The 16,933-nt window shown below is 54.1% G+C and overlaps 1 protein-coding gene across 13 annotated transcripts in view; it reads left to right on the plus strand.

Moving 5' to 3' along the window:
• Positions 1-16,933, plus strand: part of ATP2B2 (ATPase plasma membrane Ca2+ transporting 2) — a 384,493-nt gene that overhangs the window by 309,374 nt on the left and 58,186 nt on the right. For 7 of the 13 annotated variants that reach the window (XM_053218944.1, XM_027042626.2, XM_027042627.2 and 4 more), the window contains 4 exons: positions 46-171; positions 12,950-13,075; positions 14,762-14,794; positions 15,928-15,987. In XM_053218944.1, coding sequence (XP_053074919.1) covers positions 46-171; positions 12,950-13,075; positions 14,762-14,794; positions 15,928-15,987 — 345 coding nt within the window. The remainder of the gene's footprint in view (positions 1-45; positions 172-12,949; positions 13,076-14,761; positions 14,795-15,927; positions 15,988-16,933) is intronic. The other 6 variants (XM_027042629.2, XM_027042624.2, XM_027042628.2 and 3 more) reach the window with 3 other exon arrangements.

The raw sequence follows: 16,933 nt of genomic DNA on the forward strand, positions 1-16,933 counted from the left end.
AGCCACCTGAGACCCTGCTAATTCGATTGCCCTTCCTACCACCAGGTGACCTCCTCCCTGCTGATGGCCTCTTCATCCAGGGCAATGACCTCAAAATCGACGAAAGCTCCCTGACAGGAGAGTCTGACCAGGTGCGCAAGTCCGTGGACAAGGACCCCATGCTGCTGTCAGGTGAGATGTGGCCCAACGGTGGGTCACTCCCATTGCCAGTTCCTGCCTCTATGCTGTGGGGGGCACCTGTGTCCCCTTCATGAGGCTGGAAGTTCTCAAAGACTTTGTTCCTTGGCTTCAGATCTCCAGCCAGCTCAGCCCCAAATGACAACTCCCTCCCTTTCCCCCCAACAACCGTACTTTGAGCCTACTGTGCACTTAGCACTGCTCCAGGCCCTGGGGATAGTGCAGTAAAGAAAATCTCCAGAGAATCCCTGCCTTCATAGAACTTACTTTCTAGTGACTTAGTCTTCTGAAAAGTCAAACACCAGAGGCTGTTCTTATCAGGGATAGGGAAGGATTGATCGGGTGACAGTTATGTTCAATACCTACCATGTGCCAGGCACTGGGCTGGGTACTGGGGATACAGCAATGAATGAGGCTGACAAGGCCCCTGCCCTGAGAAGCTTGTGGTGCAGTGAGAAGCCCCAGACATTGTGAAAACTCCAGAAGGTGGTGGGTCTATGATGAAAATAAAGCAGAGCGATGGAAGGCAGGTGGCTGCAGGGGGCGGGGGGGCCATGTTTGAGGTGAGGTGTGAACGATGAGAGAGAGCCGGCCTAGTGACTATTTGTGGGGAACGTATACGAGGGAACAACAAGTGCAAAGGTCCTGACGCAGGAGGAAATTGAGTAAAATGGACGGGGTGGAGGGCCTCGATGCCAGCTCTCGAAGAGTTAGTTTTGAAATGTCTAAGTGTGACGAGGGTCATCTGGAATAGTTTTAAGCAGTGAACTAGTCACATTGCATTTGTAAAATCTCATTCTGGCTGCTGCAGGGGGCAATAGAGGAGGCAGAGAGACCTTGCAGAGGTGAGGCACCTGCTGGATGAGACAGTTCCTTCGAGGGGACACACAAAGGGTCTCATTGCTCAGCGCGGCTCGGGAAACATCCTCTGAGAAGCTGCCCTGGGCCAGGCCCCCACAATGATTCTGAGCCTCCTCCTAACCATGAGGGCCTCCAGCCTGTAGACTGCAAACAGCTCATTCCACAGTAGAGGAGTGAGAAGACGCGAGAAAGCCAGAAAAGGGACAGAACCACTTAAATTGGAATTGAGCTGGGTTTTAAAGGGTGAGTAGGAGCTCGCCAAGCAGAATTATAGAGGAAGGGCCTCAGAGCAGAGGCAAATGTGTGCAGAGACACAGAAGTCTGAAGGAATATGGGATGTCCTAGCAATACACAGAGGACAATCAGCAGGTCTGCAGGGTAGGATGGGAGAAAGGAGTGAGAATCAGAGCTGGGGCATTTATTTATCCAGAACATATGTAACCAACATTTGTTAGGTAGCTCCAGTTTGCCAGTGGTTGGTGGGACAAGTAAGGTCCCTACCTTCCTGGAGCTTAAAATCTAGTAAAAAGAAACAGACAATAAAGGAACAAGCAAGCAAATATGTAAGATAATTTCAAATATTCAGATGACATTATACCACTGTAATGAGATAGAGGCTCTGAGAAAGGGGACAGGAGTCTTTTTGGTCAGGGAAGGCCTGTCTGAGGAGGTTTCTTGTGAGCTGAAACCAGCACAACGAGAAGAAATAACACTCCAGGTAGAGGGACAGGAAGTGCAAAGGCTCTGGGGACTAGGAGATCATATAAAGCCTTGAACGCCTTCTTGGAACTTAGGGCCACATCAGGGTTCATGTCACTGAGGCTCTGGTTCTGACCTCTGAGATAAAGTGGTTGACAGAGAGGCAATCATCCTTGGGAGAAGTGGCCTGGTGGGTCATCTGGATCAGCAGAAGTCAAGTGGAGGCACTGGGCCTGAATGGATGGGTGATGAAGGTTCCAGACAGTTTGGAGAAGGGAGAGGAGGGGTAGTTACATCACAGGAGGCTAAGGAGATAAAATGTTCAGAATCACTGACTCTGGTGCATCACAGACCAGCCAAGGAGATGGGCACAGGTGCAGGGAGACTCTGGAAAAGACACAGACAGGGCAGAGATGGGATGGGAAGTCAGCTAGCCAGCCCAAGTCGAACCAACTGTTTGGGCCTTTACCTATACATCTAACTGGAAGCCCAGGTAAATAGTGTAGGCCCTGGGCCTCCAGATGTCACGAGACAGCAGCCAAGGTGTCTTGGGATGCCCCTGTGGGCAAGATACAGCAGGATGTGCTAGGGGCCAGGAGATTTGGGTGGGTTTGTGCTGATTGGTAGGTTGCTGGTAATCCAGTGGGAGGTTTCTGGGCTTCTCTGGAGCTCTATCCTGTTTCAGCATGGAAAGTATGCCTGTCAACTTTGCAGAGACCATGCATGAGTGCAGGGGGATGGCAAAAAGAAAGCAAGAGTCAGGACCCACCAAAAATGCCAGAGTGCAGGGTGAGCTTGACTGTGAACTGTAGTGCTGACATTCTGAAACATATCTGCATGGGGCTGGGACGGCCGAATGATTCACACAGGCTCACGGGGAATGGGGGGGGGTGAGAAGAGGGTATAGGCAGCCCTACAGAAAGCAGTCTACAGAAAGGGAAATTCTGTAACAAAACCATTCTAGGACAAAAGAGGCTGCCTGGCAGCTGGTGAGTTCCTGGTCACGGTTTGTGTGTAAGCAGGCCTGGACAGGCTGTGGGGTGTTGGGGGTGTTGTGGAGTGGACCCAAGCACCAAATGGGCACTGCATTCAATGCCCTCCCAGGCCTGAGAGTCACAGATTCATCACACCCATCCTCACCTTGTACCTCTGCTACAGGTGCACCTTGCTTTGTTCCCTCTGCCCTGCCCCTGCTGAAGTTGCTCCCCACTCTTAGATGGCCCTCTCCCTTCCTTGTTACACATTTAACTCCTGTTCATCTGCTCAGGCTCCACCCCCTCCAAGAAGCCTTCTCTGCCCACCACTGCCCGTGGGCAGTCACCCCCATACAGCATGGCACTCACACACATTTCAGCCCATGACACCCACGCTGTGCTTTGGCCCTTTCAAGCACAGCCCCGTCATGTTGACCGAGTCTCTCACCGTTCAAACCATCTCAGATAAGGTAAAGAGTAAAATTCTTCCAGTTCTGCCTCCCAAAGAGATCTAATGATGTCACTCTTATGGGCCCCTTCCATCCTTGGCCATATGCAGATAAACACACACCATCACCATTGGGATGCCCTTCTTCGTGGATCCTCTCTCCCAGACAGGTCCAGCAGCCAGAAGCCCTGAGCGTGAGGCTACCAGGAGGTCATGCCCCGCCCATCCGTGGGTCCACATGGCGTGGGGGCTCAAGCACTGTCTGCCAGAGAGAGGAAAGAGGCTGGGGCTCTTGTAGAAAAAGCTGGGTGGGGCTGGACTGAGCCAGATCTGGGCTTTGGAATGAACTCACTGTGTGGCCTTGGGCCATGTCGCTCCACTTCTCTTGATCCATGAAGACAGTAGGGATGTTCTGGTGTGTGATGCAGGCGAAGCCCCTGCCTAGCCCAGTGCTAGCTGAGGGATGCCCACAACGGGTTGGTTCCCTTCCCTATTCCTCAGATGGAGCCTGGGCTTGGGAGTGAAACACGTCTGGGTTCAAATCCCCACTGCTCTCATTTGCTAGGAGCCCCTGGACAAGCTTCTTACCCTTTTGGAACCTCCATTTCCTTGCTTATAAAATGGGTTGACCCCAGCTCACGAGTCTTCTTTCATCTTGACTATCTCCCCCTTCCTCCTCTCTGAGATCTGCCCCATCCAGCTCCTCCCCACCTTCAGCCTGCATGAGCCTGCCTCCTCCAGGGGATTTTCCTCAATTGTTCTGAACTCTGGAGAACTGCCATTTGGATGCTCGTCTTTGTGCATGGACAGACACCTTGGACACCTTCCCTGTGCCGGGAGGCCTTGTTGGGCCTTCCAGTTGAATGACCCCTGGGGAAGACAGGGACCTGGCTGGGGGCACCTGCAGGGTCCTCATGGTAGCTCAGAAACCCCCCTCATGGCATCTGGCACAGTGGTTCAACCTAGAGGAAGGCAAGGAACTCTCTGCTGCTGGGTCACTTGGCCCAGCTGTGCCCAGCCTGTGACCCTGTACAGGTCTGTCCACCTCCCTGTGCCCCAATGTTGGGAGACCCGCTGTGTGCAGTGGGGGAGTTGGTCAAAGGCCCTTCCCCTCCCCCCCGCCCCCTGCCTACCCCACAGGGCTGTTGTGGGGACCACACGCATGGACAGACGGGACTATCTTTTGCAAATGGTACAGGCGTGAGGTGCTGTGTGGTGGGGAGCAAGGACAGCGTTTGGAGGCAGAACACCCAGGTCCCAGACCCCTGTCAGCTCCACCTATGACCTCTGCCCCGCAGGTCCTCAGCCTCTCCATCTGACAAATGGGGACAGACCTGCCTTCAGAAAGACTCAGATGTCCCCAGTGCTCAGGCACAAAGAAAATCCAATAAAGGCCTGGAGCTCGTCTCCCAAGATGGACAGGTAGACACAGGCCCATGACTGAGGTGTTTTCGGGCCAGGCACGGTAGAATGCTTACGGGTCGCAAGCTCCCACCTCCATGGGGTCGGGCAGGGAGAGCGTGGGTGCCACACCAAGAGCATGACTACTTCTGGCTGCTGCCTGCAGAAGCACCCTGGCCCCAGTGTGGCTGCAGCGTCCTCTGTACAAGGGGAACCAGAAATCCAGCTTTCGTGTACAATCTCCCAGTGTTCAACTGTTGGCAAGAAATTCCCATTTTTTAAAAGCCTGTGTGTGTGATCAAGCAATATATGGGTGAGCCCTGGAGTACAAACTCTGACCTGGGCCTTTTTTTTTTTTTTTTTTTTTTTTTTTAGTTTTGTACTTTAAGATAATTTCCAACTTTCAGGAAAGTGGCAATACTGGTACAAAGAACACCTGAACGCCCTTCCTTCTGATTCAGCTGATGTTACCATTTTTGCCCCATTTGTTCTCAGGAGGCTCATTCTGTCTTGTGGTCGTGATGGCCCTTTGGCCCCTTCACACTTTATGTGTATCTCCTTTTTTAAATTTTTACCATTTATTTATTTTTGAGAGACAGACAGAGACAGAGTGCAAGTAGGAGAGGGGCAGAGAGAGAGGGAGACACAGAATCCAAAGCAGGCTCCAGGCTCTGGGCTGTCGGCACAAAACCCGACGCGGGGCTCAAACCCATAAACTGTGAGGTCATGACCTGACCTGAAGTCAGACGCTCAACCGACTGAGCCACACAGGCGCCCCATTTCATGTGTCTCTCCTAAGGAAAGGATATTCTCACACATAACCACAGCACAGCTAGCAATTCAGGAAACCCAACATTGATGTAATACCATTAACTAATATTCTGTACGTATTCGTGTCCATCAACGGTCCCCACCGCATCCTCCTGGCTGGGACCCAGCGTAGGCCCTGTGAGGCATCTAGATGTCCAGCCCCTTCTGCCTCCTTTGACACAACAGCTTCCGTTCATGGAACCCCGTGGTCTCTCATGCCCCCAGGTCATGAATCCCTGTGAGAGCCCCGTGGAAGCAGCGAAATAAATGAGAAATAAATACCCAGACTTGTGATTCAGCAGCCTTCCTGGAGATTCGCTGATCCCTAGAGAACTGTGGTCTGGTCTGGATTTACACCTGGGGAAACTGAGGCCCAGAGCAGGAGTGTAAAGCGCCACAGAAGGCAGGGCCAGAGCGAGACCCCAGCCCTCCAGCCTCCTAGTCCCAAGCTCTTCCCATAGCCTCTATGCACAAGCCCACCTCTGAGGACACTGTGACTTTATGACCCAGCAGCAAGGCCTGTTTGAGATGTTTATCGTAAATTCCATTGGGAAACCAGCGACCAGGCGCCATCTATGTGGCCGGGAAAGGGGCAGGAGCCAGGGGGCCGAGGCAGGGGGGGTGTCCCCAAAAGCAGCAGAGCCCAGCTCCAGCCAGGCCCATTGGCTCAGCCCCCTGCACGACCCCCCACCCACCTCCACCCCTGGAGCCAGAGCGTTAACAGCACGAAGTTGCCCAGGACATCGGCAGACTTTCTCAGGCCTGCTGCCCCACCCTGCCTGCCAAGCAGAAGGCCAGGCACGGAGAGCCAGACCTGCCGCCATTGCCGCCGCCTCCAGGGAGCCTAGGACGACACCGTGACTGCAGGAAGTCCCAGTCTGCTGCTCGGCCCGCGCTCTCTCCATTACACTACCCTGCCTCTTCTCCATGAGAGGCAGCGGGGTGTAGTGGATAGAGCACGGGTTCAAGTCCCGGCTCCACCGCTCACAGCTGTGTGACCTTGGGCCACCACTCCACCTCTCTGAGCCAGAGAGGCCATGGGGAGGGGAGGGGCTTGGGGTTGTACTTGCACCAAAACCTACCTCACAGGGCTGTTGTGAGGAGGACAGTCTTGTGGGCGCTGAAATGCTTTGCAAACTGTCTAGTGCTCTGCAGGCATGTGTTATTACTGTTATTAACTGCGTTGATAACAATAATGATGAAGGAACTGCTCCTGGGCTGGGAACCACATTGGCTTTGCTCGGAGCCTGTGCCTGGAGGCAGATGATAATTCCCAGAAAGGCCAGAAATGGCCTTTATCCTTTCTTCATATCTCTACCCCCAGAAAGAGACCTTTTAGGAGGTAAGACCTCTCTCCTCTCCCGTCCAGAAAGAGGCCTGGGAAGTCAGAGCCAGAAGAGTGAAGAGCCCTAGGTTTGAGCCCCCAGCTGTGCCCCATGTACCCATGTACCTCATGCAACCATGCCCTCGTGTACCCATGAGGTACACCGTGCAACCTCAGTCAGTCATTTGCCCTCTCTGGGCGCAGAAGCCCCACTCTGTAAAACTAGGCCCCTCCAGCTCTGCCACCAGAGGCTCAGTGCACCCCACTTGCCATTACATAAGGCTTCGGGCCCGAGACAGCTGACATCTGGACGAGGCACAGTGGGGACTGTCTCCTGCTGCCCAGAGCCAGTCTGAAGCAGAGATGGCCTTTGAGCCAGCAGTTGGGAAGGTTCTGGCCCACCCTCTGCTTCCTATGTGGGGAGGAGATAAAGGTTCAGGTGGGACGGGACAGGCCATCTGGTTGGTGGAACACCCAGTGTTCCCTGGGCCTGAGCTCCTTCTGTCGTGGACGGACAGCCGCTGGGTGGCTGACACAGTTTCCCCTCCATTCTCCTGCCTCTGGCTTCACTACAGACCTTCCCAGCGAGGTGGAAAGAACTGGCATGACACCCTCAGTCCACCCTGGCCCTCTCCCCCCAGGCTGAATGTGGGGATGACCTCTCCGGGCTGCTTCCCTGTCTGTAGAAATGGGGTGATGATGGTCGCTCACAGGGTGATTATGACAGCCAAGTGGAAAAAGCAGCTCAGACAGTATTTGCACAAGGGACTGCTCCCTAAATACTAATTGTTTCCCTCCCTGCCCTGGAAATGCTTCCAGCGGCTCCCCCGTTGAACACCCAGCAGAGACCCAGCTCTGCAGCCCTCTCTCCACTCAGGCCATTACACCGTCCAGCTTCTCTCTTGCTCCTCCTCTCACGACCCTGAGCGGCTATCGCGCTATCCCACCTCTCCATCTTTGCCTGGGCTGTGCCCGACCCCACCCCCCGCCAGCCCACCGGGCCCTAGGTCTCTCTTGTCTTGCGTCGTCATTGATCTGTGTTCCTGTCTGCTCCCCTCACCCCAGCTGGACTGTGAGCTTCTGGAGGGCAGGGACCTCCCTTTGGGCCCTGCCGGTGTTCTACCACATCTGTCCGTCAAGTAAATGAGCATGGTGTACGCAGAAAGTGCCACACGTGGTCGGTCTGTCTGCACGAGCCTCTACTGGCCCCATCCAAACCAAGATCCAAACTCCCAAGATAACAGCCTTTTAATGGAGGCTGCCCTACGCCACCCAGGAGTGGCCCTTGTCTCTCTGGGACCTTGGGTGCCCAGACTTCATCACTCGGAGCTGATGACCTAACATAGACCACCCATTTTACAAAGGACAGACCGAGGCCCAGAGGGGAGAGGGCTGGTCTCAGGTCACACAGGAAATCAGAAGTAGACACCAGACCAGTTCCCAGGTCCCACCCTCCCCTGAGCTCAGGGCTCTCTCAATTTATCCACCCCCCGTGTTTGTGTATTCTGAGGGGCTCTGTGAGACCTACAGGAGGTGGAGGCTGCAGGATGATGGCAGAGGACCACAGACAGTGAGGTCCTGGTGCAAGGCTCTGCCGGGACCCCCAAACCTGAAGGGTTCTCACCTCCGCCTCTCCCCAGAGACCCTGCCATTTTCCTGTGGAAGATTTGGTCAACCTTGACCCATATATGCCCGTGGCTCCACCACAGCTGCAGCCCTTGGGGTTAAACAGTGCCCTTTGTGGGGTAATCTGGGGCTGGGGTGTGATAGCTGAAGGGGGTGACCTGGTCCATTCAACTCCTCCTCTAGTAGGAGGGTGCAGCCAGCCCCTGGGAGGGGAGAGGGACGGCCCAGTGAGGCGTGGGGATGAGTGCTAAGCAGGGATAAATCTGACCCTTTGCAAAACCATCAGGATAGTGTATGAAGGGTGTGGAGATTTTCCATAAATGTAACAGGTACCCACCACAGAAAATGCAAAGCGAGGAGGCAGCAGTAAAAAAGGGCTGGAGTTTCCAGCTATGAGCTGGGCTCTGCTAAGAGGAGACTCACAGTCCGAACCTACAGCAAGTAGCTCACAGCCTATGGGGGAGCCAGGCCTGGAAACATCCCCAGGGGAAACTGCAGGGGGTGGGGCAATCCAGAGGAGAGAGAAAAAGTCCCCTTGTGGGGATCAGGGAAGGCCACCTAAGAGGGGCATTTGTCCCAAGCCAAGAGGAGGAGGTTTTGGACCAGAGGAGGGAGAATGCCACTTGGGGGGTGGTAACTGGGTGAGCAAAGGTGGGAGGCTGAACACAAATTTCCAGTCAGCTGCCCGCTCGCAGGGCAGAGGCCACAGGGCAGAATCGGAGGTCAAGGGTCTGGAGCAGGCTGGGGTCTCATCCAAAGCCTGCTGAGTGGTGTTTGGATTTTGGAGATGATGTCAGGGGTGTCTGGGCTGGGAGACAGTGGTTAGAGCCGTGGCGGGGGGGACCGCTGGGGCACAGGGGGAGGGAGGACCAGGGTAGGGGCGGCTGATGCCCCCAGCTCTCTTGGCCCGTCTAATGCTGGGGCCTGGAGGCCCACCCTGAGGCTCATTTAAGGCTGAGCAGGCATGTGCTGCACCTTCACCCCGTGTCCCCATATCCCGTGTCCTGTGTGGTGCCCCCTTGGCTTCCTCCTCCCTCCTCCCTACCTCCTGAGGCACAGCTACCAGCTCCCTACTGTGATGGGAGTGATTAGATTAGAAGGTGATTTGGGGTCTGATTATCTTGGGTGGAAATTGGCCCCCTATGTGTTTTTCCATCCTGCTTAGGGCTGGGGAGGTGGGGAGCGGCATCCTCATTACCAACGAGGCAGAGAAACTTCCTCAGAATACATTTGAGACCAGGGTATGAGGGCCTGGCTTCCTGGGGTGGGCGCTGGTAGGTGACAGAGAGGATAGGCTCACGAGAGAGGGGAGAGTTCAAATCCCGGCTCTGCCCCCACCAGCCAGTGACTCTGGGCAAGCCGCTTCTCCCTTAGCCTCATTTTCCTCCTCTGTAAACTGAGGGCCGGTGTGAACTCTAATTAGATAATGGTGTGTGAAAGGTTTGACTCGATGCCCGGCCCACGGTAGGTGTCCTACAGAGGTCAGCACTGACCACTGCCCCTGCCATCTGTGCTCTGAATCAGTGCACTGTGCTCCTCACCTTGAAGGATCTGGTGACCCCACCCCCACATGACCTCTCCAGGCCCCAGGCTCCTTATCTGTCTAATATTGCTGCTGTCGAACTGTCCCCTGCCCACCCCACACAAGCTGAGCCAGTACGCAAGAAATCTTGTCAGCAAGTTACTGTAATTACCAGGGTCCTGTCAGTGGGCCCTGGTGTTCCCAGTTAGTGCCTCTTCGGCAAGTAGATGGGCTCCAGAGTCGGCCTGGGCTGCTTGGCCTCTAGTCAGTGTCTGAGCTCACCCTGTGGTCCCCACTGTGCCCTGCCCAGAGATGAAAGAGTGCTGTCCTTCTGTCCTTAGAATGAACAATGAGCCAGCTGACCATGTGGGTTCTGCTACAGCTCACCGGGCGGCATGCCCCTTCTGGGAGCCTTCGTGCCTTGGTTTACCCATGCACGGTCAGACAGACTGACCTTTACCCACCATGAAGAAACTCACTGGAGAGTGTCCATCTGTCTGCCTGTAAAGCACTTTGAGATCATGAGATCTTAGAGGGCCAGAGGATAGAACACACATATACACACATGCGCACACATACGCCTGTATACACATGGGTGCACACACATGCACACCAGCACATGCACACACACAATCTCAGGATATCACTCAGGTCCTAGAACAGAAAAGAAGGAGTGGGTGAAACCTTTTGAAAGGTGAAAATAGATTCCTTTCTTGAGGAAAATGTTGTAAGGTAGATGTTTCTTGAGTTTGCTGACCTAACCTTCAGGTCTAAAGCAAACCGGAAAACAGAAAGCTGCTAGAGACAAGTCACCCCGAAAACAGGGAGAAGTGGCCAGCAGTCTGGAAGAAAAAGAAGGAAAAACTCTAAAACGCAGAACTGAGTTCAAGAAGCAACTCATCAGGGCCTTTTAGCATCCGGGTCGGTGTCTGTGGCCATTGGGCTCAGCCCCTGTCTGGTTCTTACTGTGTGGCCTGTGGATGGCCTGAAATGCTCCAGCCAGGCTGGGATGCTCACCTCTCTGTCGGAGAAGGAAATACATGCTGCATTGAAGAGAGATTTCTACCCTGGGTGGTAAGGATTTATATTTAAAAAAAATAAAGGTGCCCAAAAGTCCAAACTTCACTTACCTAGGTTCTTTACTAAATAGAGGGACCACTGGCAGGACGGAAGGTGCCTCCTCACGTGTTCCCTGGAGCCTTCTGCATGTGACCCCACACAGGCCATGCAGGTTAACTCTTTCTGTGAGTGACCTGTCTGTCTGTGAAAGCTCCTGGGACACAGTGATGTGTCCCCAGCACCAGCCTGAGGATAGAGGGCTGGCTTCGCTGTATCTCCTCTGTCGGAACCCAGGCTGCCGTAGTGGCCATCCCCTCCCCAGGCTGGGTCCCAGCCGCCCTCCCTGGACTCCCCTTGTTTCCCCAGTGAGGTCACAGCCAGCTTCAGTGGGTTTGTTTGGTTTTTTCCCTGCAATTTTTCTATCATGGCAAAATACACATGATGTGAAATTTACCATTTTAACCCCTCTCAAGTATACAGGTCAGTGGCATTACATCCATTCACACTGTTGTGCACCCATTACCACCATCCATCTCCAGACCTCTTCATATTGCAAAACTGAATCTCTAGAGCCGTTGAATGGGAACACCATCCCCACCATAAGTTCCCCACTCTGGCCCCTGGCAACCACAATTCCACTGTCTCTGTCTCTGTGAATTTGAGTGCTCTATGGAGCTGCTGTACTGGAATCCACCATAGACGTCCTTCTGTGACTGGTGTATTTCACTGAGCATAATGTCCTCAAGGCTCATGCCTGTACCAGAATTTCCTTCCCTTTTAAGGCCAAATAATACTCCATTGTATGTATACAGCACACTTTTCAGCAGATGTACCTTTGCGTTTAATCCTCACTCTAGTACAGAGTCCCCCGAATGAACCTTGGACAGGCTGCCCTCTGATCCTGCACGGTGGAGGGGCCTGTGCAAAGTGCAACTGACACAGAAACCCCAAAGATGAATAAAAGTGGAGCCACTCTGACAAGAGGCCTCCCTCACCCCCCACAGCCAGCCCTCCTGCCCCTCAAAAGAATTCCAGGGCCTTTAAACCAGTTTGAGGGGCGCCTGGGTGGCTCAGTCGGTTAAGTGTCTGACTCTTGATTTCGACTCAAGTCAGGATCTCACGGTTCGTGAAATCAAGCCCTGCATCAGGCTCTGCCCTGAGAGCGCGGAGCCTTTTGGGGACACTCTCTCTTCCTCTCTCTCTCTGCCCCCCTCTCTCAAAAATAAACAAAGAAACTTTAAAAAAAAAATTTTAAAGCCCAGTTTGGAAATCCTAAAATTCTACAAAAGGGGTTCTTAACCTTTCTTTCACCGAGGAGCCTGGGGAAGTCTGGTGTCCTCAGAGATGCCACCCCTAGTCGGAATAAAGCTTTAAAATGCATAAAATAAAATACATTGGATCACAAAGGAAGCCGATGATACTGAAATAATTAAAATAATAAAAAATGTGTGTGATAGAGTAATGTGCTTCTTTGTGCTTCTTTGTCAGCACACTAATGACAAGAACCAGCGGTCAGTCTGATAGCTGCCTTACTTGTAAAATCAGGATGAGTGAATGACTGCAACAGCTATAAAGTCGCATGACAAAGAACCTGTCATATTTGTAATACATGTAACGGCGTTGCGGGCGACTAACACTCCTGGGGTCGGTAGCCTATGTCATGGTGAAAATGCTAACTTTCAGTTAGACGGTTGTGAACACCAAGATGTCATTGTCTTCTCATGCAAGTTCACAGAGCCCTGAGTTCTTTCCCAGATCTTTGGGAGGGAGTGGACTCCATTTTAAGCAGTCCTGTCTAGTCCTGTCTAGGACAGAGTGGGGAGGTGGCTCTCTAAGAGAAGATAGTAGGTGGTAGACGTAGCAGGGTTTGAGTCCCAGGCCCATGATAGCTCTGTCCCAAGGGCATAGTTTGAACCCTAATCATGGGCGGTACCCCAGGACCTTGGCAGACAGAGCCAGGAGCTTTCTGGGACCCAGTTCCTTCCACTCCTCTGGGGAGGGGGCTTGGGCCCATGCAACGGTAACTTGGCTTTCATCCCCCTCCCCAGGGACCCACGTGATGGAGGGCTCTGGACGGATGGTAGTGACCGCAGTGGGTGTGAATTCTCAGACTGGCATCATCTTTACCCTGCTGGGGGCTGGCGGTGAGGAGGAAGAGAAGAAAGACAAGAAAGGTAAGCGCAACCCCCTCACAGACCAGGAGAGGAGCTCTTCAGGTCACTTTTTTTTTTTTTTTGTCGTTTATTCATTCACTCAACAAAATAGTTATTGAGTGACTTTTATGTCCATGCCCTGTGCCAACAGCTGTCTCCTGCATCCTTGAGGCCCTGCTTGGGCCAGGAGGGTTCTGTCTGTTCCATCTCCAGGGTCTTGTCCCAGTCTCTGTCTGTCTGGTCATGTCATGGAGTACCCTCCCGTCAGGCCAGGCCCAGGGCACTGAGCACTTTGTTGAGTCTCCAGCCTTGAGTATGACCTGGTCCCATCATCAGGCCTCATACGGAGTCGAAAGCCCCACCTGCGCTCACTCCTGCCACTAGTCTCAACTCCACAGAGCAGGGCTGCAAACCCACCCAGCACTGACTCAGCCCAGATGTGGGCAGAAGAGATTCTGGGGAATGTGGCCAAACTCATGGTTTCCTCCCCTATCCCCCCAGAGCTGGCACCTTGCCTGGGTTCTAGCTCCTCTGCCACTTTGGAAACAAGATTCCTACTCCCTGGGCTCCCCCTCGGTGCAGCGAGCCGGTAGCCTGGCTACAAGTGCCTCTCAGAGCAGAGGGAGGGATGCACGGAAGACTGTAGAAGCCCAGGCCCAAATCCAAAGGCCCAGGCCTCTGGCCCTTGCACAGCCAGCTCCTTACCCAACACCTAAAGTCAGTCTCGGGGACAGAACCCTCTCACATCTTCAGTCTTTTGTCCTATCTCCTTCCCCAAGCTCCAGAGGAGGGTCCACAACACCCACACCATCTGGGGTCCGGGGGAAGAAGATAAGAATGCTCTCCTTGAGTTATAGGGGCAGGCCTGCTACCTCCAGCTCTCCTTGGCCGACCAGGCCCAGAGCCTGGGTCACAACCAAAGGTTGCTTGTTCCTAAGGGTAATACCTTATATTTTCTAGAAGGGTCTCCCTAAGATTATGGCAGCCCCAGCAACATGAACAGTGGAGCTAAGCTGTGATCTGAGAAATCCAGAGGTGGGAGAGAACCTGTCTCAGGAGACAGCTGAGGTTGAAGCTGAGGACACAGTCCTTGTCAAGAGCCCCAGAGGGTGTCAGGACAGTGTTCACACAGTGACGTAGAAGCTGTGGCCAGCTCTGGCCCCAGGGTGCAGATGGTGGGGCAGATATGGGCAGTGGGCGGGGTATGGCAGGATGACACAGGCTTTGCCCCTTTTCTTGGCCTCCCTGGGTCCTGGGTGAGGGGCAGAAGCACCCAGAAGCTCCCACAGGCCAGACCAGTGTCCTCAAAGATTTCAGTAGGAAGGTGGGCCTCTCCCGCCCGGAAGCACAGGTCAGAGCCCTTTACTGAACACACATCTATGGCCCAGTGAGATGGGGGTGTCAGTGTAGAAGGAAGAAGTGGGATGTGGGAGGACAGGGCAGAGGAATATACGGGGCAGCCCCACCTCTCAAGCCCCTGTGAGCAGCACGGCCAGGGCTGGGCCCCCTCTGCATTCCCATTTCATCACCTCCACCAGGGTCATTGCTTAGAGCCTGCCAACCACAGGCCCCCATTTCAGGATGACCACAGGCGTGCAGCCGGGTGTGTGTGTGGGTGCGTGTGGGTGTGTGTGTGTGTGTGCGTGCGCACAGATGAGGCTGGATGTGCTTCTCCTTCATTAACGTGTCTCAAAAATCATCACACAGGTGTGAAGAAGGGGGATGGCCTTCAGCTACCAGGTACAGTAAGACACCCCTCAGGGTAGATGGGGCTTTTAGAAATAGCAGCAGCCTTCGAGCACTGAGCCCTGGCCCCAAGCCACCAGCACACAGCTGGAGGAGGCTCCCTGACCCACCAGACCCTCCACTGTGCCCCCACGTGATGCCAGCCCCACGGGAGGAACCAGCACCTCACTCTGCCCGTTTGCCCTTCCAGACCTTCACCCTGCCAGCCCATGCACATGGCGCCACCACACGGCCCGCAGGCCCACACACTGGCATGTAGTGCCCCACTCACCACCCTGTGACCCCATAGCCCTGCTCTCCTGTGCACACCCCACAGAGCCTGTCCCAGCTCCCCTCACCACTCAGCATGTGCCCCCCGCCCGCTAGTGTCACTTCCCTCTCCTGCCCACTCAACCCATTTCCCCACGCCTAGAAAGAACAACCAGAGTGGATTTGAGCATCTCATGTCATTTGTAATTTGTAAACTAAGGGAAACTTGCTAGTACCTTCTCTGTCTCAGGCACAACGTGTGACATGCTTGGTATCACCTATTAAATGATGGGGCATCTCATAGGGGGTTGACCAAGGCGATCTTTTGAGTGCTGGTTAGGAAGGAGGAGGTGGCCGCAGGCAGTGGCCTGAGTCAAGGGCTTGAATCCTGAGTCACCACCACGGCTGTTCCATGTTCCACTGGGACGCAGTGATGGCAGTCATAGCAGATACCCAATCAGAATGCCCACACTGCACCCATTACTGAAGGTTTGGAAATGACTCCTGGCCATGGGTCCCTCTGGCCCTGACGGGCAGCCAGATGCCCTCTCATAGAAGCTCCTGTGACGGGGACTTGCCCGATTGGCACGGCCAAGGGGTGCATCCTACCCAACCACATTGATCATCTGCCATGTTTTATTTCAAAGACCCTCCATGTCTGAGTTTTTTACCCTGATTTTTACGGCATCTCTATGGGAACATTTCACCCCCGCCCCCAAATTTGAGTTTCTTGATTTCCAACAGAGATTTTTTTTTTGAAGAATATAGTCATGTTACCTCCCGCAAGTTGGTTCATGTCTTTATTGTTGTTGCTGTTCTGCATTGTTGCTTTTCTCCATTGTGACACACTGCATTTTCCATCCCTCCCACCCCCACAGCGGCCGATGGTGCAGCAGGCTCAAATGCTGTAGATAGTGCAAATACCAGCCTAGTCAATGGTACGTCTTCGATGGCGAGCGCTCGGTCTCGGTTGGATGGGCGTCTCTCTCCCCCACCCCCAACTCTGGGCTTGCCTCTCCCTGTTCTGGACCGCACAGATCTTGGATGTGCATGGGCAGCTCTGGGACAATCGTCCTCTCACGTGGGGCAGGCGCTTAAGAGAGAAGCCACCACCGGGGAATCCGCTCCGCACCCACTTGCGGCTGCCAAAATGGCACTGGCTCCTGGTGGGCCCTCAACCCCCAGTGGAGCCCAGAAGAGGGACATAACGTTGGCTTCAGATTTGACTCCCAAGAAGCAGCATCCCACCCGGCGTGGCCCTCTCCTAAGTACATTCCTGGCCCCAGCTTGGGGAAGAAGGCCTGGGGTCAGGACCTGGGCTGAAGCTGGCATCTGGGTCCCTAGTGAAGTCTCCAGTCCTTGGCTCGAAAATTCCCTCGAGGCAGGGGGGACCCAGGCCGGGGTTCAGCCCCTTGGCCCCACCCCATAGCATGGCTGAGCCACAGATAAACATTTCTTCCTCTTCTCTTTCACGGAGTGAACGGGCAGGGGGCTCGCTTGGGCTCGGGCCTGGTTCTGTCCCTCGGACGTGGACTGGTGTTTCCTGCTGTTGCCTGTGCTGGAGCATTTGTCCTGAGTCTCTGCATTCTTATGGGCCCCTCGGGGGTGAGGGGTGGTGGGGGGGGGGCTGCCACTGTACATGGGATCTGCATTTTAACCTCCTTACCCACAGGCATGAAGGAATTGTATTCACTGGCCTCCAAGCCTTTAGAGGGTTTCTTATTTCTATACCCTCCCATCTTCAGAGTGAAGAGGCTTCCATTTGCTCAGAAAGCTCCCCTGTCCCCAAATTAGGTAGCATGATAGTCACCCAGACTAAGAGCTGTAGGGCTTGATCATAAAACTGTTGCCCGAGAGAATCTAAGGGAAAGGAAAAGCCATTCT

The sequence above is a fragment of the Acinonyx jubatus genome, chromosome A2 (assembly GCF_027475565.1).
Source record: "Acinonyx jubatus isolate Ajub_Pintada_27869175 chromosome A2, VMU_Ajub_asm_v1.0, whole genome shotgun sequence".
NCBI lineage: Eukaryota > Metazoa > Chordata > Mammalia > Carnivora > Felidae > Acinonyx > Acinonyx jubatus.